The sequence below is a fragment of the Conger conger genome, chromosome 10 (assembly GCF_963514075.1).
Source record: "Conger conger chromosome 10, fConCon1.1, whole genome shotgun sequence".
NCBI classification, from domain to species: domain Eukaryota; kingdom Metazoa; phylum Chordata; class Actinopteri; order Anguilliformes; family Congridae; genus Conger; species Conger conger.
Window position 1 is genome coordinate 39,071,296 of NC_083769.1, and position 23,414 is coordinate 39,094,709.

The 23,414-nt window shown below is 43.6% G+C and overlaps 1 protein-coding gene across 1 annotated transcript; it reads left to right on the forward strand.

Moving 5' to 3' along the window:
- The first annotated feature begins 966 nt into the window (after positions 1 to 966).
- Positions 967 to 11,190, forward strand: LOC133139444 (transmembrane protein 88-like). The gene is made up of 3 exons (XM_061258997.1): positions 967 to 1,448; positions 7,017 to 7,314; positions 9,984 to 11,190. Exons 2-3 carry the CDS (start codon positions 7,018 to 7,020, stop codon positions 10,215 to 10,217), a joined length of 531 nt encoding a protein of 176 aa, XP_061114981.1. The 5' UTR covers positions 967 to 1,448; position 7,017; the 3' UTR covers positions 10,218 to 11,190.
- Positions 11,191 to 23,414: the final 12,224 nt, after the last annotated feature.

A 23,414-nucleotide genomic window follows, 5' to 3' on the forward strand; every position in this document is an offset into this window, starting at 1 on the left:
ATAAGTTGTGAAGGGACGGTTACATTCCCTTATCTCACGAGGCCAGACTACTGGAGGACTGGGAAAACGACATTGATGCGTAAAGCGGGGAAGGAGACGGATAAGATTCAGCATAATCATCAAATAAAGAACTGTTTCCCCTCTTGCTGCTTCCCCATCAATTATTTCACATTTAATGTTCTCTTTTTCCCCCCTGTCTCCCCCTCTCCTTCGCTGTGAGTTATGACATTATATGTCTTACTCATAATTGATATCTATATATCTATATTAGGCAATGCTTCGCTAAAGAATGCTGACGCACACGCGAACGCTTGCACGAAGGGACAGTATTTTTTTCTTTGAAGTTCGTTTTCTGCGGCTGGGAGTATTTCCAGCGACCCGGGTCCCCGTGCAGTAATAAGTTCCTCGTCCAAGCTCAGTGTTTGCAGTCCGCAGTCTCCGATGTGCCTCAGAACCTGTATGATTGATGTGACAATGGACAGAACACTGATTAAATTTTCAAACGCTCCCAAACACCTGTTCCACGCACTCCTCATCTATCTACTGCCCCCCCACCACCACCACATTCACACACACACACACACACACACACACACACACACACACACCCCGCGGGTAGGATAAATGACCGCGCCTCAGCAAATTTATCGCCATTCATTTTGATGTCTCTTTATTGATGTTCCTTTGCTGTGATGATTAAAAGTTTGCCCTGGAAGACTTTTTTTTATGTCGGTGGACGCACTAAGCGAGACGAAAAACGATTGAGAGAGCAAAGTGATGAATTGAAAGGGCAAGGACAGTAATTCAAGTTCAGCAAGTCACGGCGTAAAAGTGAAATGGAGAGGGGAAAAAACGAAGGAGGAAAGGGGATTTATGAATGAATATGCTATATAAAATTAGGTAATCACTAATAACACGAAGCAATATAATTAAACTAAATGTCATAGAACCAAATTACATTTTTCTTAAAAATATCTCTATATTTAGACCGGCTAAAAAGCTCCCCCTCCCATCGACCCCTGTTTACAATTCCACTGTCGCCTTCGCATCTCCAATGATGTACTCTCACCGCTCCGGTCTACACTGGAATATGACAAGCACTCAATATTTCAGTGTGATTGTGTGACTGGATAATGAGTTAGCCCTGGAAGGATAGCCCATCAAGAATTTGTCCTCCCGACGAGCCTTGTGAATTCAAAGTCGCGAAGTCACAGAACATTCTGCGTCCATAAGCACGCACGTACTCGGCACTATGTGCCTATCGTAACCATTCGACACTTTGGGTGGTATCACTGCACTCTGCCGGGCTTTTAAATCAATTTGCTATTGCACGGCTTGGGAACTGTACGGAGCGCATGCTGCAACGCTTTAGAGTCGCATCAGGATAAGCCTATTTCGCAATATATATTTGAAAAAAAATTAAAAATCCCCTGGGACAGCACGGGAAGGTAAGCATGCTTTAATCAAGACTGGCGCTTCGTTTGATTGCAATGGATTTGACATTTGATATTAATAGGCTACTGTTCGACATTGTGTTTTAAGCATAACGACTACAATGAATCATTATTATGATTATTATTATTATTATTATTATTATTATTATTATTATTATTATGATTTGTATTATTATTATTATTATTATTATTATTATTATTATTATTATTGTTGTTGTTGTTGTTGTTGTGTAGGCTAATGACATAAGTGGTAGGCTACAGCATTTTTCCTACAGAAAACAGCACGCTTTGTAAGTTTGAGGGACCAGTATCGCAATTGATTTATATTCATGTAAATCTCTGGACAGACAGAAAATATTATCTTCTTATTGGCTCATAGCATTATTGGCATGTAGGTCAGCAAAGGCAACAGAGCGTAACTTTTCGAACTTGAAATGCTGTCAAATCTGACGGAACGGAATGGGCTCAGTTTATCACTGTTTGAGAGCAAGTCAGGAAAATAATAAAATAATATACCACGGTGATTTGAGTGATTAGATTATCGTTTCGGCGTCGCTCGGTCAATACAGCACACGGCTTATTCAGGCGCTCATTGAATGACGTATTGATTATAACGCGTTCTCCGCCTGAGTTGTTTTCTTCAGTTTAAAACAAAAACATTTCATTTAGTTTATGCGCCGTCATTCATTCATCGTTTATCTCACAGCTACATTGCCACAGCATCGTTGCCCCTGTTAAACACCGTATTAAACGTATATTATGTATTATTTAAGTATTAGGTTTCATGGGCCTTTTTGTATTACTTGCTACTTACAAACGCACCCTACCCACAAAACAGGAAAAATTGTAACCTACTCTAGCGCATTGGATTTGAAATGAAACGGTGAATATGAGATTAAACTACAGACTGTTACCTTTAATTTGAGGGTATTTACAGTAATCTGTGTAGGAATTAAATACCTTTTTATACATGGTCCGGCCATTCTAGGGGAACAAGAGTAATTGGGTAGTTGTTTCTTATTAGTCAGGTGTATTCAATCGCTTGCATTATGCAAATTTGGTAGAAAGAAAACTTTCAGTAGACTACCCAGTCTTGAATCTAGGGTTCTGAATGCCTGTAGAGTCTGTTATTGGTGTGTCAACATGAGGACCACAGTTATGCTGTGTGAAAGTGCCTGGACATGGATTGCAACACTTTTCAAATAATTACTCATATATAACTATCCTGGAGCAATATAGTCGCTGACCTGACTAAGTGCACGTAAAGATGTGATTTAAAAAAATTCAGGTGGGAAAATATAAAAAGCAATATCATTTCCAGTTTTTCTCTATTTTTCAATTGCATTGTTTGAAACGATTGTGCAGGTTTTCAGAGCATGACAGGTTTTCAGACACAAATAACCAAACTCTGTTTCAGTTTGCAAAACAGCAAAGGCATGAAAATTGAATTGTGTTATCAGAACTCTTCATCCAATTAACCAAATCACACAATGGTGTCTAAAAATAACACACTACACAAAAGATCCTCACGAAAGACAGATATATGTTTACTACTCCATATCTTGCCTGTCATTTGCATTAGGTATTAGCTCCTCATCCACACAATCCACTAGTATACCATATGATTTCATACAATACAGTCCATATCTCAATAAACAGTGACTGTGTGTATTGATCAAGAGCTGGGGCCTGTTCCATAAAGCAGGACTACTGAGTAAGCTGGATAACTGCACTTAGTGAAACCTGGAAAAGCACTTAAAGGTGCAATAGGTAAGATTTTTGTGTTAAACATTGTTACAAAACCATTGTAAATCCCTTTCTATCATTGAAAAAGGATGACTCACTCTCTGCCCGGGTTTATCGTCCTTAAATCCGGGTTTCAAAATATGCAGTTGATGGGCCGGCACTCTGTACCACTCTGTGTTCCTGTTCAATAATTCAAGCTCATTGGTTGAAAATTTGTTCTAATTGCCACAGCCAATGGTGTTTCAATGTCAGCGCGTTCACAGAGAAAGGGGTGGGATAAACAGTGTTGTGGTTTGAGCATGTTTGTTGCTGCAATTCCTCTCTTGACCGTTAGAAGTCTGAAATTACCTATTATACCTTTAAGTCCATGTTTCACAATTGGGAGGGTTCCAGGTTTCTTTCAGTGCAGTTATCCAGCTAAATTAGTAATCCTGCTTTGTGGGTTTTACTCAGTGCAGTTATCCAGCTAACTCAGTAATCCTGCTTTGTGGGGTTTCCACTTTAATAAAGGCTTTTTATATTTTTCCGCCGGTGGCACGGACGGTGCAGTGGGTAGCGCTGCCGCCTCACAGCAAGGAGGTCCTGGGTTCGAATCCCCGTCGGCCGGGGCCTCTCTGTGCGGAGTTAGCATGTTCTCCCCGTGTGTGCGTGGGTTTCCTCCGGGTACTCCGGTTTCCTCCTACAGTCCAAAGACATGCAGGTTAGGCTGATTGGAGAGTCTAAATTGCCCATAAGTATGAGTGTGTGAGTGAATGGTGTGTGTGCCCTGCGATGGACTGGTGACCTGTCCAGGGTGTATTCCTGCCTTTTGCCCAATGTATGCTGGGATAGGCTCCAGCGACCCTGATCAGGATAAGCGGGTTCAGATAATGGATGGATGGATATTTTTCCGCCTGCAGGCAGTGTGCCTCGGCATTTAGTTTTGGGGTTCCACATGTTTTTACTTTGTTGGCGATGGATATTTCCGGCATTTATCAGTCCTTCCTTATAGTTTCCTCCAGCTTCTCTGACCAATAACTTAAGGTGAGAGATTTCCATTGTGCAGTGTGACACAGAGTCACACAGCAGAAATTGTTACCATTCCTCTTGACTGCTGTCATATGTTTGTTGTGCGGTCCCTGAACGCTGGGAGCTTTTCAAGACTTGCCAATGGGGACACACACCTGGGGCCGATCGATAATACGGCCAGCTGTTGCACGTCGTCTACGATCACGCCTTACATAAAAGCCGAGTCCGATGTGTCAACAAAGGGATCCTTTGGAGATAAAACGACTCCAAATCCCTCCTGTTTTCTCTCAATGTGATTTCTAAACCTTTGCAGGGGGGCTGCTTTTCAGTGCTTATTATTGTGCTTCACTTGTTTTTGATTGGGCACTTTCTGTTGCTCCACAGGACAGGACAGGATAAATAAGCCCTTGGTCCAGTCAGCACCATCTGCATTGTCCCCCCCCCCTTTAGTGGGGCTATCAGGCCCATCCTAATGCTATGTTCAGCATGCACTTTTGCTGCCCATTAATTAGCCTTAATAGCACAAAACAAAACACTCATTGGCCGTCTGGTTTTATTCATCAGCAATGTGGATATTCATTTAAAAAATCCTCCGATGTTTACAAAAACATGCCAGAAAAAGGTAAACTGCACTGTAATGCCACATTAGTTGACTTGATGAGAAATATGGCAAAATATAACCGGTTAAGTAATATGTACTTGAATAGAGTAGACATTTTAAGTTCAATATAGTAAACACTCCTCAAAATCATTAGTTCACATAATTTCTTCCACGCTATTGAAATTACAGCAACTTGCTGGCAACAGTCAAGCATATTTCATTATGCTTTGGACACCAATGGAATAGCAGGGATCTGAGGAGGCTTGAACCCAGGTCTCCAGGAGAGAGACAGCTGTACAAACTAGCCACTACACTGTTAGCAGTTAGTTTGTCACTCAAGTGGACTGCAATGCTACAATATTATTTTTTAAAACTAAAACTCTTACAAAAATGAATGATCAATTCATTGCTCTGGTCTGCAAAAACATTAAAAAAACAGTTAATTAGTCAATTTTCACGCTAAATTGTATTTTGAATTTGGCTCTATACTCCACAATTTCAGATTTCTAATCAAACCATTTACACATGGTTAAAGTGCATAACTTTTATGTTATTTGATTCAAGGCTTTTGCCTTTGGAGTCTGTTATTGGCATTTGTCACCTGAGGACCAGAAATGCACCAATGAATGTCAAGAAAGCCATTATGAGGCTGAGAAATAAAAATAAAATATATTTTCCATAGACATTTAAACCTCAGGCTTACCAAAATCAACTGTTTAGAACATAATAAGAAGAAAGAACATTGGTGAGCTCAGTAATCGCGAAGGACCTCTACAGTTGACGGCCAAAGAATTCTCACCATCATAAAAAAAGCCCCCAAACACCTATCTGCCTGATCAGAAACACTCTTCAGGCATGGATGTGTCAGTGACTACTGTCTGCAGACATGAACAGAACGACAGCGGCTACATTCCAAGATGCAAAAAGTTAGCCAGGAAAACTGGATGGTTGGCTTACAGTTTGCTAAGAAGTATCTAAAAGAGCCTGTGGAGTTTGAGAAAAATGTCTTGTGGACAGATCCAAAGCACGTACGCATCCCCCCCCCCACCCCCCCCCCACCCCCCCCACCCCCCTCTGAGACATGGGTGGGGGTGTTATTATTTGGGCACGGCTTCTGCAGGTAATGGTTCACTTGCCTTCAGTCAAGTGTACAGAAGGTTCTTATCTGCATTGGACAGCGCTTCATCTGACAGCAAGAATATGATCAGAAACATGCTGCTAAAGCAAAGATTTTTTCAAAGCCAAAAAACGGGAAAATCATTCACCCAATCTAAATCCAGTTGAACAGGCATTTGATACGCTGAAGGAAAAAATGAAGACAGCTTGTGCTCAAAACAAGCAGGAGCTGAAGATAGCTGCAGTACAGGCCTGGCAAAGCATCATCGGAGAAGATACTCAGCACCTGGGATGTTCATGGGTCACAGACTTCAAGCAGCAATGGCATGCAAAGGATATGCAACAAAGTAGAAAACATAACTACTTTCATTCACATAACATTAATATGTCCCTGAAATGGGGGGTTATGTATAAAAAGTGATGTAATTTCTCAATGGTGAAGCCAAAATGTATGAAAATAACCACATGTGAACAAATAAAAAACTGTTGCATATAGAGCCAAATCAAGATTTTTTAAAACTTTATCCCGAAGTAATCACCACTTAATTATTTGATTAAAGACAAAATCTTGGCTCACATTGTGTCCCCTGTTCATGTGTAATTTGCTTCATAATTGATATGATATGCTGATATTCTCTGGTTTGTACTCACTCTGGATAAAAATGTGATTGTAATGTGATGTTAATTACTGCCTTATATATTCGCTGATATGGGTTAAAGTGTTAATTGGAACTGTAATTCGATACACCAAAGTTCCTCAAATAATTTACAGTAACTTAGACCCATTAAGCAACTTGAAAGAAACGAAGAAACACAGTCACATGACGTATGCTCATTATTGGTGCTGACACTTGGAGTAGGCTACATGAACTGTATAGATATAACAAGCTATTTATTCTTCCATTTCATTTGCAAACTTTTGTGTTTCAGGTTTTATCTAGCTTAGCACTTAATTTATTGTGGAATCCTGAACTCTCTCCATCTCTTTCCCTCCCCCTCTCCCTCTCTACCCCCTCTCCCCCTCTCTCTCCCTCTCTCTCTCGCTCTCTCTCATTCTCTCTGCCCCCCCCTCTCTCTCTCCCTCCATGTAGGATGTGTGGGATAGATGTAGACCTGGAGGATGGAGGAGAAGAGGGGAAGGATCAGGAGGAGGAGGAGTTTGGAGTGGGGGAGCGGGTCCAGATGCTGCCCCCTCCCCCAGCACACAGCGGACCGGGCGTTTGGGGAGGGAGACGAGGGCGGGGGTGTTGCGTGGTCTGGGGTGCGGGGCTGGCGCTGTGGAACGTTGGCATAGCCGTGGTGTGCGTGGTGATCATGGCAGCGGTGTTCGCCCTCGTTCTGCTGCCCACCATCACGCTCCTCTACGTTGGCTTCCTCTGTCACTCACGGGTACGGCCAGTGACATCACAGCGCACTACACAACGCTCAACACACAGTGCCCTCCACCGCTCAACACACAGCGCACTACACAACGTTCAACACACAGCGCACTACACAATGCTCAACACACAGCACACTACACAACGCAACACGCAGCACACTACACAACGCTCAACACACAGCACACTACACAATGCAACACACAGCGCACTACACAATGCTCAACACGCAGCCCACTACACAACACTCAACACACAGCACACTACACAACGCAACACGCAGTGCCCTCCACCGCTCAACACACAGCACACTACACAACGCAACACGCAGCACACTACACAATGCTCAACACACAGCACACTACACAACGCAACACGCAGCACACTACACAACGCTCAACACACAGCACACTACACAATGCAACACACAGCACACTACACAATGCTCAACACGCAGCCCACTACACAACACTCAACACACAACGCTCAACACGCAATGCACTACACAATGCAACACGCAGCAAACTACACAATGCTTAACACACAGCGCACTACACAACACTTAACACTCAACACACAACGCTCAACACGCAACGCACTACAGAATGCTCAACACACAACGCTCAACACGCAACACACCACACACCACTCAACACACAGCGCACAACACAACACTCAACACACAATGCTCAACACACACCACAACACTCAACATGCAACACACCACACAACGCTCAACACACACCACACAATGCTCAACACGCAACACACAATGCCCAACACGCAACACACCACACAACTCTCAACACACAACACACCACACAACGCTCAACACGCAACACACAATGCTCAACACGCAACACACAACACACCACACAGCACTGAACACACCACATAGCACTGAACACACAACGCACAACACGCAACACAACACACAACGCTCAACACGCAACACACTACACAACGCAACACGCAACGCAACACACACCACACAACACTCAACACACAACACACAAGGCTCAACACGCAACACACTACACAACGCAACACGCAATGCAACACACACCACACAACACTCAACACACAACACACAAGGCTCAACACGCAATGCATCACACAACGCTCAACACGCAACACACCACACAGCGCTCAACACACAACGCTCAACACGCAACGCAACACACAAGGCTCAACACGCAACACACTACACAACGCAACACGCAACGCAACACACACCACACAACACTCAACACACAACACACAAGGCTCAACACGCAATGCACCACACAACGCTCAACACACAACACACAACGCTCAGCACACAACACACAACGCTCAACACGCAACACACCACACAGCGCTCAACACACAATGCTCAACACGCAAGGCAACACACAACGCTCAACACGCAACACACTACACAATGCAACACACAACGCAACCGTCAACAAGCAACACACAACGCAACCGTCAACATGCAGCACACTACACAACGCTCAACACACAACACTTGGATGTATGTATATGGTTTTTTTATTGTCAGATTAGCACTGCGATGAATTAGCACTTGATGCAAGGTAAGTGGGGTCAGTCTAACTCTCTTTTATCTTCTGTGATTTAATTATCCTCATCTCTCTCTTTCCCAACTTTATCTATTGATCTATTACTCTGTCTCTCCTTTTCTGTCAACGTATCTTTCCCTATCTATCTATCTATTTTGGTCCTCTGTCTCCATCACAAGAGCAAGAGACCTTCTGCCAGAACGAGGGACTAAGCTATAAGTTCTGTGGAAGAGAAAGGGAGGCATGAATAAATCAAAACAAGAAAGGAAAAGAAAGAAAGAAAGAAAGAAAGAGCAAAATAAATAAAGAAAGATGCTACTGAAATGGGTGCAGTGGGTAGCCCTGCCGCCTCACAGCAAGGAGGTCCTGGGTGGAGTTTGCATGTTCTCCCCGTGTCTGCGTGGGTTTCCTCCGGGTACTCCGGTTTCCTCCCACAGTCCAAAGACATGCAGGTTAGGCTCATTGGAGAGTCTAAATTGCCCGTCAGTATGAGTGTGTGAGTGAATGGTGTGTGTGCCTTGCGATGGACTAGCGACCTGTCCAGGGTGTATTCCTGCCTTTCGCCCAATGTAGGCTCCAGCCCCCCTGCGACCCTGTTCAGGATAAGTGGGTTAAGATAATGGATGGATGGATGGATGGTTACTGAAATGTGAGTAAAGCAGTCTATATCCATGACTGTCACAATGGGCCAATCACAGCAGGCTAAGCTGGCGTAAACCCCTAGAGGTTTACGCTGTTCACAGATTGGACCGCTCTACCCAGTGTAATGCAGCTTTGTGTTCTAGAGGTTTCAATCCAAGGTTTAAACACAAATTAAGCACACTGCATTGACCCTACACAATTCACCCCCCGCTTTTGGGTGTATCACATTGTATCCGTGTGTCAATCTCAGTCAATGCCAGTGACCCAGGGAGAGAGTATAATTGGTTGAGAATGAAAGGTCATAAGGTAGGGTTATGAGGTCCGTAACTCATAATGCATTCTGTTAGAGCCTTAGGAGAGACTGTGGAGAGGAAGACAGCAGTGTTTCTGGTGACACACACACACAGGCACACATACGCACACTCTCTCTTGCTCCTCTTGTAGCCTGGCATTAACCCTCTCTCTTTGCTGCTAGGTTCTTCATTCTCCCTCCCCGATCTGCCGCTACCTTGACGACAACAGTTGCTCCGCCCTCATTATCCTCGGCTTCGTGATGATGTCACCACTCGTCGTGGTCGCCGCTGCCACCTTCTGCGGCCTGGCACACAGACTCCGCCTCTTCCAGCTGTTTCAGCCAATGGCGCGCGCTCGGCACCGTGGAGGAGGTTTGGTTTGGGCCTGGGATGAAGACCTGCGAGCCTGGGTGTGAGCCCCGCCCCCAACACCCGGGGGCGACGCCCGCTTCAGGAGAGCCACTGTCTTCTGCTGCGGTTTTATTTTAACTGTAAATATTTCAGCGGCCAAATGTGTGCTTGTAATGTCGGTGAAATTACACTGCATTGTAAAATGTATTGAGTCTTGCACAGCAGCAAATCAAAAAAAAAAAAAACCTATTCCAATAATTGTTGAAGTTTTTGGAAAATGTAATTTCCATTAGTATGTGTGATCAGATGGAATTGTACTCTCGTCAGTTATAACTGAGATACTAAGTGAAAGTGAGTAGGTGTTCTTATCATCTCAGTGAAACACAGTTGAATTTTGATGAGTCCTTAAGGCTGAGAGTGTCCAGCTAGCAGCTTGTGCCATTTGACCTTGCAAGTTGTGTCCTGCAGGGTTGTTATGTATGATTGTTATTTAGAGACAGAATTGGCTTTCCTCAAATCTGTTTAATCTGTCACACAGACACAAACTCAGTTTATGTGTACATTTACACTTATACATCAGCAAAAATACACACACACACACACACACACATACAGGCATGTATACACACACATATATTTATATATACAGTGTACATACTGTACAAAAGAAAAAATTCCATAAAGCAAAGATGCTTTCAAAAATAATGAAATTAACCATTTTAAATATCAAAACAATTACTATAAAGAGCAGTGAACAGTTAAATCCAATCAATACTTGTGACCACCCTTTGCCTTAAGAAATCTCTTAGGTACACTGTCCTGCAGTTTTATAAGGAAGTCAGCAGGGGGGTTGTACCAAACATATTGGAGAACTTGGCACAGAAAAGGTCTATTAATATGATATTTTGCATTTACAGATACACTCTTACAATTACAGCACACACAAGCTTACACACACACATATACAGCACAACCTGCATTTACAGATATACACTAACACTTACAGTACACAGAAACCACACATGCTTACACACACACACACACGTATATAGCACAACCTGCATTTACAGACATACGCTTACACTTACAGCACACACACACTTACGCACACACACACATATACAGCACAACCTGCATTTACAGATATACACTAACACTTACAGTACACAGAAACCACACATGCTTACACACACACACACACTCACACACACGTATATAGCACAACCTGCATTTACAGACATATGCTTACACTTACAGCACACACACACACACACACACACACACACATACATACAGCACAACCTGCATTTACAGACATACGCTTACACTTACAGCACACACACGCTTACGCACACACACACACACACACACACACAGCACAACCTGCATTTACAGATATACATTTACACTTACAGCACACATAAACATGAATGCTCTCTCCCTCTATTCGCTCTCTCTTTCACACCCACACACTCTTCTCCATTTTCCTTTCTTTAGATACATCTCCATGTATGATAAATAGATGCATATAGTATGCATAAGGTATGAATATTTAAACATTTGTGCATTTTATTTAATATTTATTTAGTGCCAGTAAACAGTTTTTCACTCAGTCTGTGATTAAAAATGTATTATTGATGCCACTCTGGGGTTGAGATGGCTATTGTACAAGCACATTGTTACTGCGCACACACATATGCCTATATGTCCTGGATGAATAATACTTATTAACACTTCTTAAATCATTTGCTGAAACAATGAAATGTGCTGATATTGTGTGTTTGCGTGTCTCATGCTTGTCTTTTGCAATATACATGGTACATTCGGCAGAAATCGGTGTGTTTAAGAGCATTCGATTGAACAAGATGTGCCCTAAACCAAAACCTAAAGTACCCCTACTTTGATTCTTGGATCCTTTCCATGGATGCGTTACCAAGGCAACACAGTAAGAGGATTTGTCATGGCAACAGAATGAAAAAGGGGGGAAAAAAATGATGTTAGAGTTACAACGGTAATAATGACCATGATTGATCTAATGATGGGAGGGCACCGGGTCTGAGGCAGCCTGCGGGTACGAGAGGTATGCAGGCTCACCCTGCAGACCAGCTCACCCTCCCAAAGCTCAGCTCACACATCATCACACTGTCTGATGGACAAGTAGCTTTACTTTTAATTTCATCCGTTGACTAACTTTCACACTGCGGAAAAAATGGGGGGCTCAACAGATGTTTCCGTAAAATGGTAAAACGCATATACAGTACATGCAGTTTCCATGAAATAAAAGCTGATTGTCTGTACTTTTGTCTCACATTCATCTTCTGATCTCATATCGAAATACCTTACAGTACAGCAAATATAACACACTACGCCCTGTTCTTGACACTGTCATTTTACATATAACTCTTTAAATTGTATGTTGGTTGGAGTTATTGCATTCAGTCTTGATTCTTTTTTTTTTTTGCCTTGCATTTATTATTCGTAATGGCTTTTATTACAGGGTGCTTCATAGGTTTCCCTAGCGTTTAAAGTTGAAGAACATGGACATAATGTTCTTATGAGAAATCATCTCCAGACATATTTAGCCCTATCAAGAGATAATGAGTCATCCATGTTGACAGTTAGTTGTAAGAAACTGTGGCTCTTGTTTGAAGCAATTAAAAGACAAGCTTCTGAGAAAGCCACAATGTGTTGACTGACAATTCCACATGTACTTACTGGTGTGCAGTTTCTATTTAACTGGTTTAATGATATGGATATATTTGCAGAGAGAGTATTCGCTCTCATGTGAGGGAGATAATGATATTCCTGAAACAGGCATTCACACAGTTTTCTTTAATTGCCTTCAATAATATGAAGCAATTTGTTTCAGCCTGTAGCGTAGTGGTTAAGGTAAAGGACTGGGACATGCAAGGTCGGTGGTTCTAATCCCGTTGCAGCCACAATAAGATTCACACAGCTGTTGGGCCCTTGAGCAAGGCCCTTAACCCTGCATTGCTCCAGGGGAGGATTGTCTCCTGCTTAGTCTAATCAACTGTATGTCGCTCTGGATAAGAGTGTCTGCCAAAATGCCAATAATGTAATGTAATGTAATGTTTCCTTAATTACTCATCTCACATGTTTAGTTAAGCTGAGCACTAAATACCATTGGAATTGATTAAAGTTTTTAAAATCCAGTTTAGAGAAAGCTAAGTTTATCTTGACCAAGGGCAGTTCATGTCAGTGTGCATGTCTCTATCAGGATGTGTGACTATGCAGGTATGGAGGTCACATGTGCGTCTATCAGAAACCAGTTCAGTGCACCAGGGATCCCCAACCCTGTTCTCCTTCTTTGTTGTGTCCCTGCGTGTAACGGCTGGATTTAGCTCCTTGATTGGTTGAAGAGTACACACAGCCTCGTTTCCAGGGAGAAACGGGCTGCCGACTGAAAGGAATTTGAATAAAGTTTGAGTCCCCAGCAATAGACTCCTAATGTACTTACATCTGTGTGTGCCTGCAGATTGGCACAGAAATCCTGTTCCGCCGTAAGAGCAGTCGTCTGGCAGTCGGAGGGTTGCCGGTTCGATCCCCCGCCTGGGCTGTGTCGAAGTGTCCCTGAGCAAGACACCTAACCCCCAAATGCTCCTGATGAGCTGGTCGGTGCCTCGCATGGCAGCCAATCGCCGTCGGTGTGTGAGTGTGTGTATGAATGGGTGAATGAGAAACATCAATTCTACAGCGCTTTGGATAAAGGCGCTATATAAATGCCAACCATGCCCGTCTTTTAGCTGAGGGCTGCCCAACCCTGCTCCAGGAAATCTCCTGTCCTGTCCTGTAGGTTTTAATTTCAATGATTTTGACAAGAATTTGACAGCTGATTCTACTAATTATCAGCTCAACAAGATCTCTGAATTAAGTATATTTTGTCAAGGTTGGAGTGAAAACCTATGGGACAGTAGATATTCAGGTACAGGGTTGGGCAGCCCTGCTCTAGCTGTTGAATGAGGTGTGTTTAGGAGGGTTGGAGTGAAAACCTACAGGGTGGTAGATCTCCAGGAACAGAGCTGGACAGGCCTGCTCTAGCAGTTGACTGAAATATGCTTGTGAGAGTGGGAGCAGAAAATGGCAGCCCTCCAGGTTGCGCAGCCCTGCTCCACACACAATGACAGATTTACAGACAGGCCTGCAGAAGAGAACGAGAAGGCAAAAGGTGAGTAAATTGATCAGAGAAAAGAAATGGACGAGAAAGAAAGAACGGAGGAGCTAGGGAGAGAGGGAAAGATAAATAAATAAATGAGATTTCCGATTAGGGGGAGGGGGGTTCAGAGTTCATGGGGTCCATACAGGGCTTTTTTTAGTTCTGTTGCTCTGGGATTGATTTGGCAAAATAATAAAGAATCTTCAGCCAAAGGCCTGTCTGCCAGACTTCGTACACGGCTGTGACTTCCTGTACTTTTACCTCCTGTGAAGTGGCAGCTCCGCCCCACCCGCCTTTGTGTATTTACCCCAGCGTGAGTCCGTGGCGCATCAAACGCGCTTCCCCCTCTACCACAGCACAGCTGCACATTCACAGCCAACAGCACTCGGCGCGCGTGCGTCTGCACACGTGGCAGGCGAGTACGTCTCACTTGGCATTCAGCGGCATACGCGTGCGCGTCCATGCACATACAGACACGCTCACGCACACAATACCGCAATTAAGCTCATTAACCCAGAGCGTATTGCGAGGACGCTTGGAACGGCTCGACAATTTCCCAGAGGCCTGAAAAGCTCCCTGGGACAGCAACACGGGCGTGTATCGGTGTCTTCGTTTTTTTTCTTTAGAATCGTTGGATTCACAATGTTGGAGTATTGTCATTCGCATACATTGCACATTCAGACAAAATTACATTTTCAGAGTGAGAGAGAGTGAGAGAGTGAGAGAGAGTGAGAGAGAGTGAGAGAGAGAGGGGAGGGAGAGAGTGAGAGAGAGTGAGAGTGAGAGAGAGAATGAGAGAGTGAGAGTGAGTGAGAGAGATACAGTGAGAGAGAGAGTGAGAATGAGAGTGAGAGAGAGAGTGAGAGTAAGAGAGTGAGAGAGAATGAGAGAGAGTAAGAGAGATAGTGAGAGAGAGTGAGAGAGAGAGTGAGAATGAGAGCGTGAGAAAGAGTGAGTGAGAGTGAGAGAGTGAGAGAGTGAGAGAGTGAGAGAGTGAGAGAGTGAGAGAGTGAGAATGAGAGAGTGAGAGAGAGTGAGAGAGAGAGTGAGAATGAGAGAGTGAGAGATGGCAATAAAACCAATACAGAGGCCTTCATGTGTCTGCCTCTCCCAGAGCTCACAGTGGGCAGACTACCCCTGGGGTTCTGCTCTCAGCTCATTTGCACCGTCCATTTGGCTCATTCACTGATTCCAACAGCCCATTTTCCACCTGAGAAAATGACTGTCATTGTGGTAGTGCTCTTGTTATCGCTCTCTTTCTCTTTCATGCTCTCTCTGTCTCTCTGTTTTCCTCACTTTTGGAGGTGGAAAAGGACTTTTCTACTTATTTTTCCGTTGGGTTTTTACTCCCAAGGAAGTCGCGATTCCTGGCAACTCGTGATTCCTGCTCTTCTTTCTGTCCTCTCCCTCTCTTCCAGGATGGTTAGACTGAATAGCATGTAGCTGAATACACCCCCACTCTCATTTCCATGAAATATTGTAATTAACATTTCATTCGCAATTAAGACTTTCAATCAGTGCCGAGTCATGTCCGCTGGTCCCTTGCTGCCACCCATCTGTTCTTCTTCTGGCTAAGGCACATGACTCGGACCCAGAAGGTCGCTGGTCCCCGGTGTAACCACAATAAGATCTGCACGGCTGTTGAGCCCTTAACCCTGCATTGCTCCAGGGAGGATTAACCCCTGCTTAGTCAAAATTTACTTTGAGTCACTTTGGAGGGGGGTGGGGGTGGGAGGTATGAGTATGTTTTGTAAACTAACATATTCTGCAGTCTGTATTTGTTAGGTTTTGTGTTTTCTATGTATTGTATTCTATGTTGTTAGAGTTTCCATGTGTTACCTCTGTGCACATGGCAGCCACCCTGTCAGTTTGTTCCACTTCATTCATTCCTTTCACCTGTTTCACTTCCTGATTGTGTCCCACACCTGATTCCCATTCCCCCTTGTTACCTGTGTTATTTAAACCCCTTTGTTTGTTCAGTCCCCTGCCGGATTGTTATGTGCTTGTATCATACTTTCCAGCGTTTTCAGATTGATACCTGTTACAACCTGTTTTGTCCCTGACCTTGACTTTTGTCTCTGGATTGTGTTTTTGTCTGATTAGCCTGTTTGTTTTCAACCCCTCGCTTGTGACCACTATTACTCTTTGGATGACCATTGATACATCTGTTTGCTGGTAATCTGACCTATTGCCTGGACTGTCTATTACAAACTGCCTGATCCCTGCTGTATCTGTTTGTTGGCTTTTGAACCTCGCCTGTCTGACCTGCAACATTATAATAAAGACGTTTATTATAAGTACTATCCCTTGGTCTCACAGATGGGTCACCTGTTCCGAGTGCCTGATAGAATTTATATTTGCCAGATTTTGAAGATTTATGCCATAAAGTCAGACTCTACTCAAAGATTTGGGGCTGGTTTCACAGACATGGATTAAGCTTTGTCCGGGACTGGAGATGGACTTTCGTCTAGGACTAGGCTGAAACTGTGTCTGTGAAACAGCCTCTAAAAGTTTAGCCCTGGCTTTCTTCAGGTCTTACTACCACAATCAGCCAACAGAGGGAGACAAATATAGTTATTTTTGGAGTTTATCTGGAATGTGGTTGTTTGCCGCTTTTCATAACCATCAACATTCATGTAAGTTTAGGGAAGACAGTAATATTTGCATATTACTTAGTTGCAAGACCAGGTAGTGTAGGATTGCGAGATTTGGCATCTGACCCTGCTAGACAAGGACGTCCAGCAGTGTCTCCCCCAGAGTTCAAATCCTGTGCATGTGATTAATGGAACAGAACTGTCCACAACTACTGTACACATGCAGAATGAGACACCTACACGCGTGCACTTACCCCAACCTGCAGACAAAACAGAAGCAGAGATGGAAGGTCAGACAGACAGGTCCAAGCCTGCAGTCGTCCATGCTTCCAGCATTACATGATGAGGGGCTTAGGCAGTAAGTCAAGTAAGAGCGTACAAAGTGTGAAAGCACACACGCACACACACACACACACACACACACACACACGCATACAGACTGAGCCTTGTCTCTGCTGCAGCTTTGCCAATGCTTGTAAACCAATACAGTAGATATATATACTGTATATACATATGTATATATATATCTATACATTCAAAAACATTCCACATATTTCTATATCCATTACCATGAGAGAGTGAGAGACTATTTTATTCTGTACAAGCCACATTGCTGCCAGAGAGCTGCTGCTGATTGGAGGAGAAGCATATTTCTCACCGATAGCAACAACCTGCGACCTGTGAGGGCCTGACTTGGGCCGTATTATGCAAATGACATACCCAAGGCTTCCTCCTGCTTTAACAGAGCCCCTCCAGTGCTTTCGGCTCTCATTTTACTGACTGAGCCGTTTGGAAGACCCCCGGAGTCACCTTGATGATTAAAGGAACCATTCTTGAGTTTAACTTGTAAATCACAATCAAAAGAACTAGCATTAAGGCTAGCTGCTGGTTATCAGCACAGCACAGTCGACAGGTGTGCGGCAGGGCTCCGTAAGCCTACAGCGCCAGAGCAAGAGCAAATGAAGCAGAACAAGCCCAAGAGCTACCTGGAGAGCTCATATTTCCTAACATCTGATAGAACGAATGCACTAAATCACTTAAAAGAAAATCCCCTGATCGCTATCAAAACCTGCCTCTGTGAATATTAATGTGTCGACCTGGGAGCATGGCGTGGCTGGGGATTGGAGAGGAACGACATGTGCACAGTACATTTCTATACGGGTTCCCTCAGGGCAGAACTCAAGTTTTCTGAACTTTAACTATGCGACGTGTAGCCCTGTGCTATGCACTTAGCTGCAGGATGAAATGGTGATTAACTGCAGACAGTTCCATGGGCGGGTAAAGAGCTGATGAAGGTGAGCTTTGCCACAGGGACCTTTCTGACTGACAGGCAGACTTTGGGGCAGCCATTTTGTTTCACCCTACCCCCATCTTTCACTGGTTTTTCTCTTGTTCTTGACACTGTGAAAGGGGAGAAACCTGATGAATGAGTGTGGAGCTGAACAGAGCCTGGGGCATTGAAAAATGGAGAAAGACAAGAGGAGAAAATGGCAGTGAGGGAGACACATGAAAACAGGTCTTCTTTGAAAATCTGAGACTGATGTATGATGTCATTGTGCTGCGAGTAAATAAACTGCATAGACTCTATACACTGTGTGTATGTATGTGTGCGGGCACATGTGTGTGTGTGCGGTATGTGTGTGTATGTGTGTGTGTATGTGTGTGTGTGTGTGCGTGTATGCATGTGTGCTTGGGCACGCACGTACGTACGCGTGCGTGTGTGTGTGTGTGTGTGTGCATGTACGTGTATGTGTGTGTATGTGTGTGGGTACGTGTGTGTGTGCGCGTGTGCGTGTGCATGTACGTGTATGTGTGTGTATGTGTGTGGGTACGTGTGTGTGTGTGCGTGTGCGTGTGCGTGTATGTGTGTGTATGTGTGTGTGTATGTATGTGTGCGGGTACGTGTGTGTGTGTGCGTGTGCGTGTATGTGTGTGTATGTGTATGTGTGTGTGTGTGCACTGCGGGACTGTATTGGAGTAGGGGGTGGAGGGCGCAGCTGTAAGAGGGGAATGGGGTTGCAGATGAGAATGTGATGATTATAAGAGCAGAGGAAGAAGATGTTAGCTCAGCTGTAGTGAGCTGCAGCCAAACCAGCCTGAGAGCACAGCTGAGGCGGAGTGCCACAGGAAAATATAGTGAAATATACACATTTCACCACTACATGCACACACACACACACACACACACACACATGAATGTGCATACGTGCATGTACACACAAAAATACACATGCACACACACACAGGCATACACACACATGAATGCACATGCACACATGTATACACATAGACACACACATCCATATGCACACAGAGACACATGTACACACACACGTACACATGAATGTGCATACATGATTGTACACACACAGATACAGATACACGCACGCACGCACGCAAGCACACACACAGACACATGAATACGCCTATATACATGTACACCCAGACACACACACACACCATCACAGCTGGATATATGCACACATCTGTACTCCCACCCAAAACCACAAATTGGGGGAGTAGAGCACAATGGGTAAAAAAAAAAAGCTAAAGAGAAAAAGCAGAGTAGTGGAAGAGTGGAAAGGAATAAAAGAGAAAGAATGCAGGGAGAAGAAAGGGGGATTGTGGTTCGTTAGCCTCCCAGGAATCCTGGCATTGCAGAGGCACATATAAACACCATAGAGATGAAACGCAGACAGGGGAAGCTTTATTGCGTTTGACTCCTTTTGGCACCCAGGTCTTTTCCCTTCAGATTCTGTGAACGATGTGGAGGCGGTGAAGCCTGTGACATCATTCTGCTGGTGCAGCGTTCATTTCAATCCCCAGGCTCTGTGCTGGCTGGAGAGAGCTGAACTCAAAGTCACATAAGGTAAATACTCCCATTACAGAGCACAGAGTATCCTCCCAACAGTTAATCCAAGGACCGAGATCTTGCAGCAAACAGCAATTTTTCTTTTTTTTTGGGATGGGGGGCTATAACAGTACCACCCAAGGCTACATTATAACACTGGTCAGGGGGGGTTTATTTGATGTTTCCCCAAAGTTAGGAGTGACATATCCTCTCCCCCTCCCCCCTGAAGCCCTGCTGGTGCCAGGTGAATAAGTGTTGATGAATCAGAGCATTTATAATACACTATAAATTGTTACACTTCCTCATCTGATTTTAGATGACTGCTTCTTTCCTATTTAGATACACTGCAGCGCAAACAAAACCTGGTGATTATTTGAACAAAAGAAGGGAAATTGGGCAAGTTGATCAGACAATGAGGAGCAGGATGTTTTAGTGACGCAGGTATGGGACAGGAGCAGGAAAACACCGTGGCGACGGACAATTAATGACCCCCCCGACCCCACTCCTGCCTAAGGGAATCCCCTCAACAAAGTATTCTTAGTTCAGTTTCATGCCCTTTGTGTATATCTGGAACCAGGTCCAAAATCTGGGTGCCAAAGTGTCTTCCTGTCCTGTCTTTGAGTCTATGCACTTTGGATTGGTCTTAATATGAACTACAGAAGATTCTTCAGTGAGCTACAGGAGACTCTTCAGGTTGACTTCTGTTAGCAGAACGAGGGGGCATAAATGTACATGAGCAAAGGATAAATTCCGCACAGACATCAGGAAGTATATTCTCACACAGAGTGGAGGCTGTGTAGAATAGCTTATCGGGTCATATAAAGGAGGCAGGCTTGATAAGGTGCTAAATACTATCTAGTTTTTAGCTAAACCAAGTATATGGGCGTGTGCATTGGTGCTATAAAATAGGGCGACCGGTAGCGTAGTGGTTAAGGCACATGACTGGGACACACAAGGTCAAATACCAGTGTAGCCACAATAAGATCCGCACAGCCGTTGGGCCCTTGAGCAAGGCCCTTCAACTGTAAGTCACTCTGGATAACAGCGTCTGCCATTAATGTAATGTAATACTGCACGCTACAAAATAATTGTTGTAGCTGGACACCCTGCATCAATAGTCAAAATCCACATCCTCATACATGCCAGTCACAATTTCCATCCACATCTTTCATAATTATTCTCAATAAAATGAAATTCACTCCATATGCCTATCTCTCATTACTGGTCTCGGGCTGCACATCCAGTGTGTTAGACTTCAAGTGGAGGAGACCTGGCAAACATGCACACAGAAAACACATTACCCCACATCTTGTCACGGCATGTGGCCTGACATGTTTATGAACGCAGAACACAAGAGAGCAACACAGCAAACACTCATAACACAGCACAGATGGGCACAGCAACGACCTGGCGTGAAAGTGAAATACTCACGTTCACTGTTCTGATGTGCTTTCTGTTTCAGTGGAATGTAGTCAAAAAAATGAATCAGACTGCAGGGACCTAACTGCAGTGATGCTGACATGAAACAGGATGAAAACAGAAGCATATTAACACGTGGGCAACAATAATGTACAATGGTATACACTGTATACATTTATAGTAACTAAAAGGGAATCTGGAATGACGTCGTTTGGGGGATTATGGCGCTAGAAGGCTAACGCTAATGTTAGCCTTATAGCTTTCCTGCCCTTTCATGTGTCAGTGCAGTCACACCAAGCATATGGGACTGCATCTCAGAGACCCCCCCATCTCCCTCCAATGAGGCAATAACTAACAAAACATAAACACAATACAGATGAGAGGATCGGCTTGGGTAAATAACACTTAGTACTTGGCTGAAGCAAACCTCCACTAAAGCTATGACACCACTAAATTCTAAATGTACATGTACATGTACATGTTATAGAAGACCTTTTATTTTCTGTCTATCTAGGTGCATATTCTATGAATTACGTGACCAAATAGTTTTGAAGCCCTTTCTTTGAAATCGAAACAAATATTTGGACTGAAATGTAGCTATTCCTGGTGAATGAGGCTGCCATTTGTTATCACAGAGGGACCACGGTGTACAGATAGGCTAGGCTGTGTTCCTTAAATGGCTTTATAATGAAAAACAACCTAATGACTCAGTCTGCAAGCAGCCAAATGTCTGACACACCTTCTGATTCAGCCAAACTACAAATCTCAACTGGACCAGCATTGAATTGGTCTAAAATGGGCATCAATCCCACTTAAAATCATAATGCTGATGCAACAACAACTTCAGGCAACTGAAAGCAAAGGAGTTTTAGAACTCTGGCTTCAGCAAATTCAGAAAACGCATCCTAAAAAACATGCTCTAATTTTTTTCAATAATAAATAACACTAATAATAATTACAGCATCAGTTTCCATGGTTTGATAATGGTTTGGCCACAGACAGGGATGGTGAGGGGATTACTTATACATAATAAGGAAAAACTGCTCCTTTTGAACAGCAGTTAATTCCTGTGTCCCAGATGAGCAATTGCCTTTGAAGGAGACCTCGTAAATGGAATAAATAGAAATAATGAGAACACTCAAAGCAATAATGAAAATATTAAGCAAAAAATATAGAAGTCACGGTCAAGAGAAAATTCCACTTGCATTGGATATCTGTTGATATCAACTCCAGAGCTAAATATGTTCAGTGCAATTCACTGCCACAAAGCAAGACAGCTCTTGACAGCTAGAATGGTCTCTCGTATCCCCTCTTCAGAAGTAATTTTCCATTATATGTAGAGCTAAACTTTTTATTGTCGAGCCTCAGCTGTCAATCCCAGTGGTGTTCCGTATTTAAAATCATATTCAGAAAATCAGCTGAATCCAGTAAAACAATCAATCAAATCAAATAAATAAATAATCATCGTCTGTACCTCTGGTGTTGAAATAAGTGTTCTGAGTGTTCTATTATTGAAATTCTGACATTGATAATAGCATACCTTTTTTCCCTCACAAAGAGAAATATGCCATTGTACTGAGATTATTATAGTCTTGACATTTAGAGAAGGACTTGTAGATGTTGCTATGGGTATTTTGTTGCAGATGTTTTTTTACAGGAGGTGTTAGAAAACTGCTGCCCAAGCCGAGATAAATATACTATATCAAAGATTTGAAATACGGTTGGGCTCCAGGTATCCTTAAGGCATTTGACTGAACATCTGATGCGTATACAAATCAAGGCATAAAAAGATATGAGAATGACTAAGCAGTCATTACTGAGGTTCATTCATTATGACTAAGGGCTCTGTTTCACACAATAGTTGCCTTTGTGTGTTTAGTTTTACTGGTTGCTTGTGGGAGACCTGTAGGCTCTGAAAGCTCGCTCTCACTCTCTCCCTCTCCCTCCCTCTCTCTCTCTCGCTCTCTCTCTCTCACACACACACACACACACACACACACACACAATAATAACCCCCAAATACCCAAACTCATGATCAACTATTTCTGGAATCAGATGAAAGTCCCATTTTTTGGATCATTGCATTATGGACGATCAGGCTCAGAGACACTCTCCTGCCACAATTGTCCCCAGGACATAAGAGCAGCTGACCGTCATATGCAAAAAAAAGCCCTCATGAACAGTTACAGAAAGCTACAGTTGGACTGTGACACTGAGAGGACTC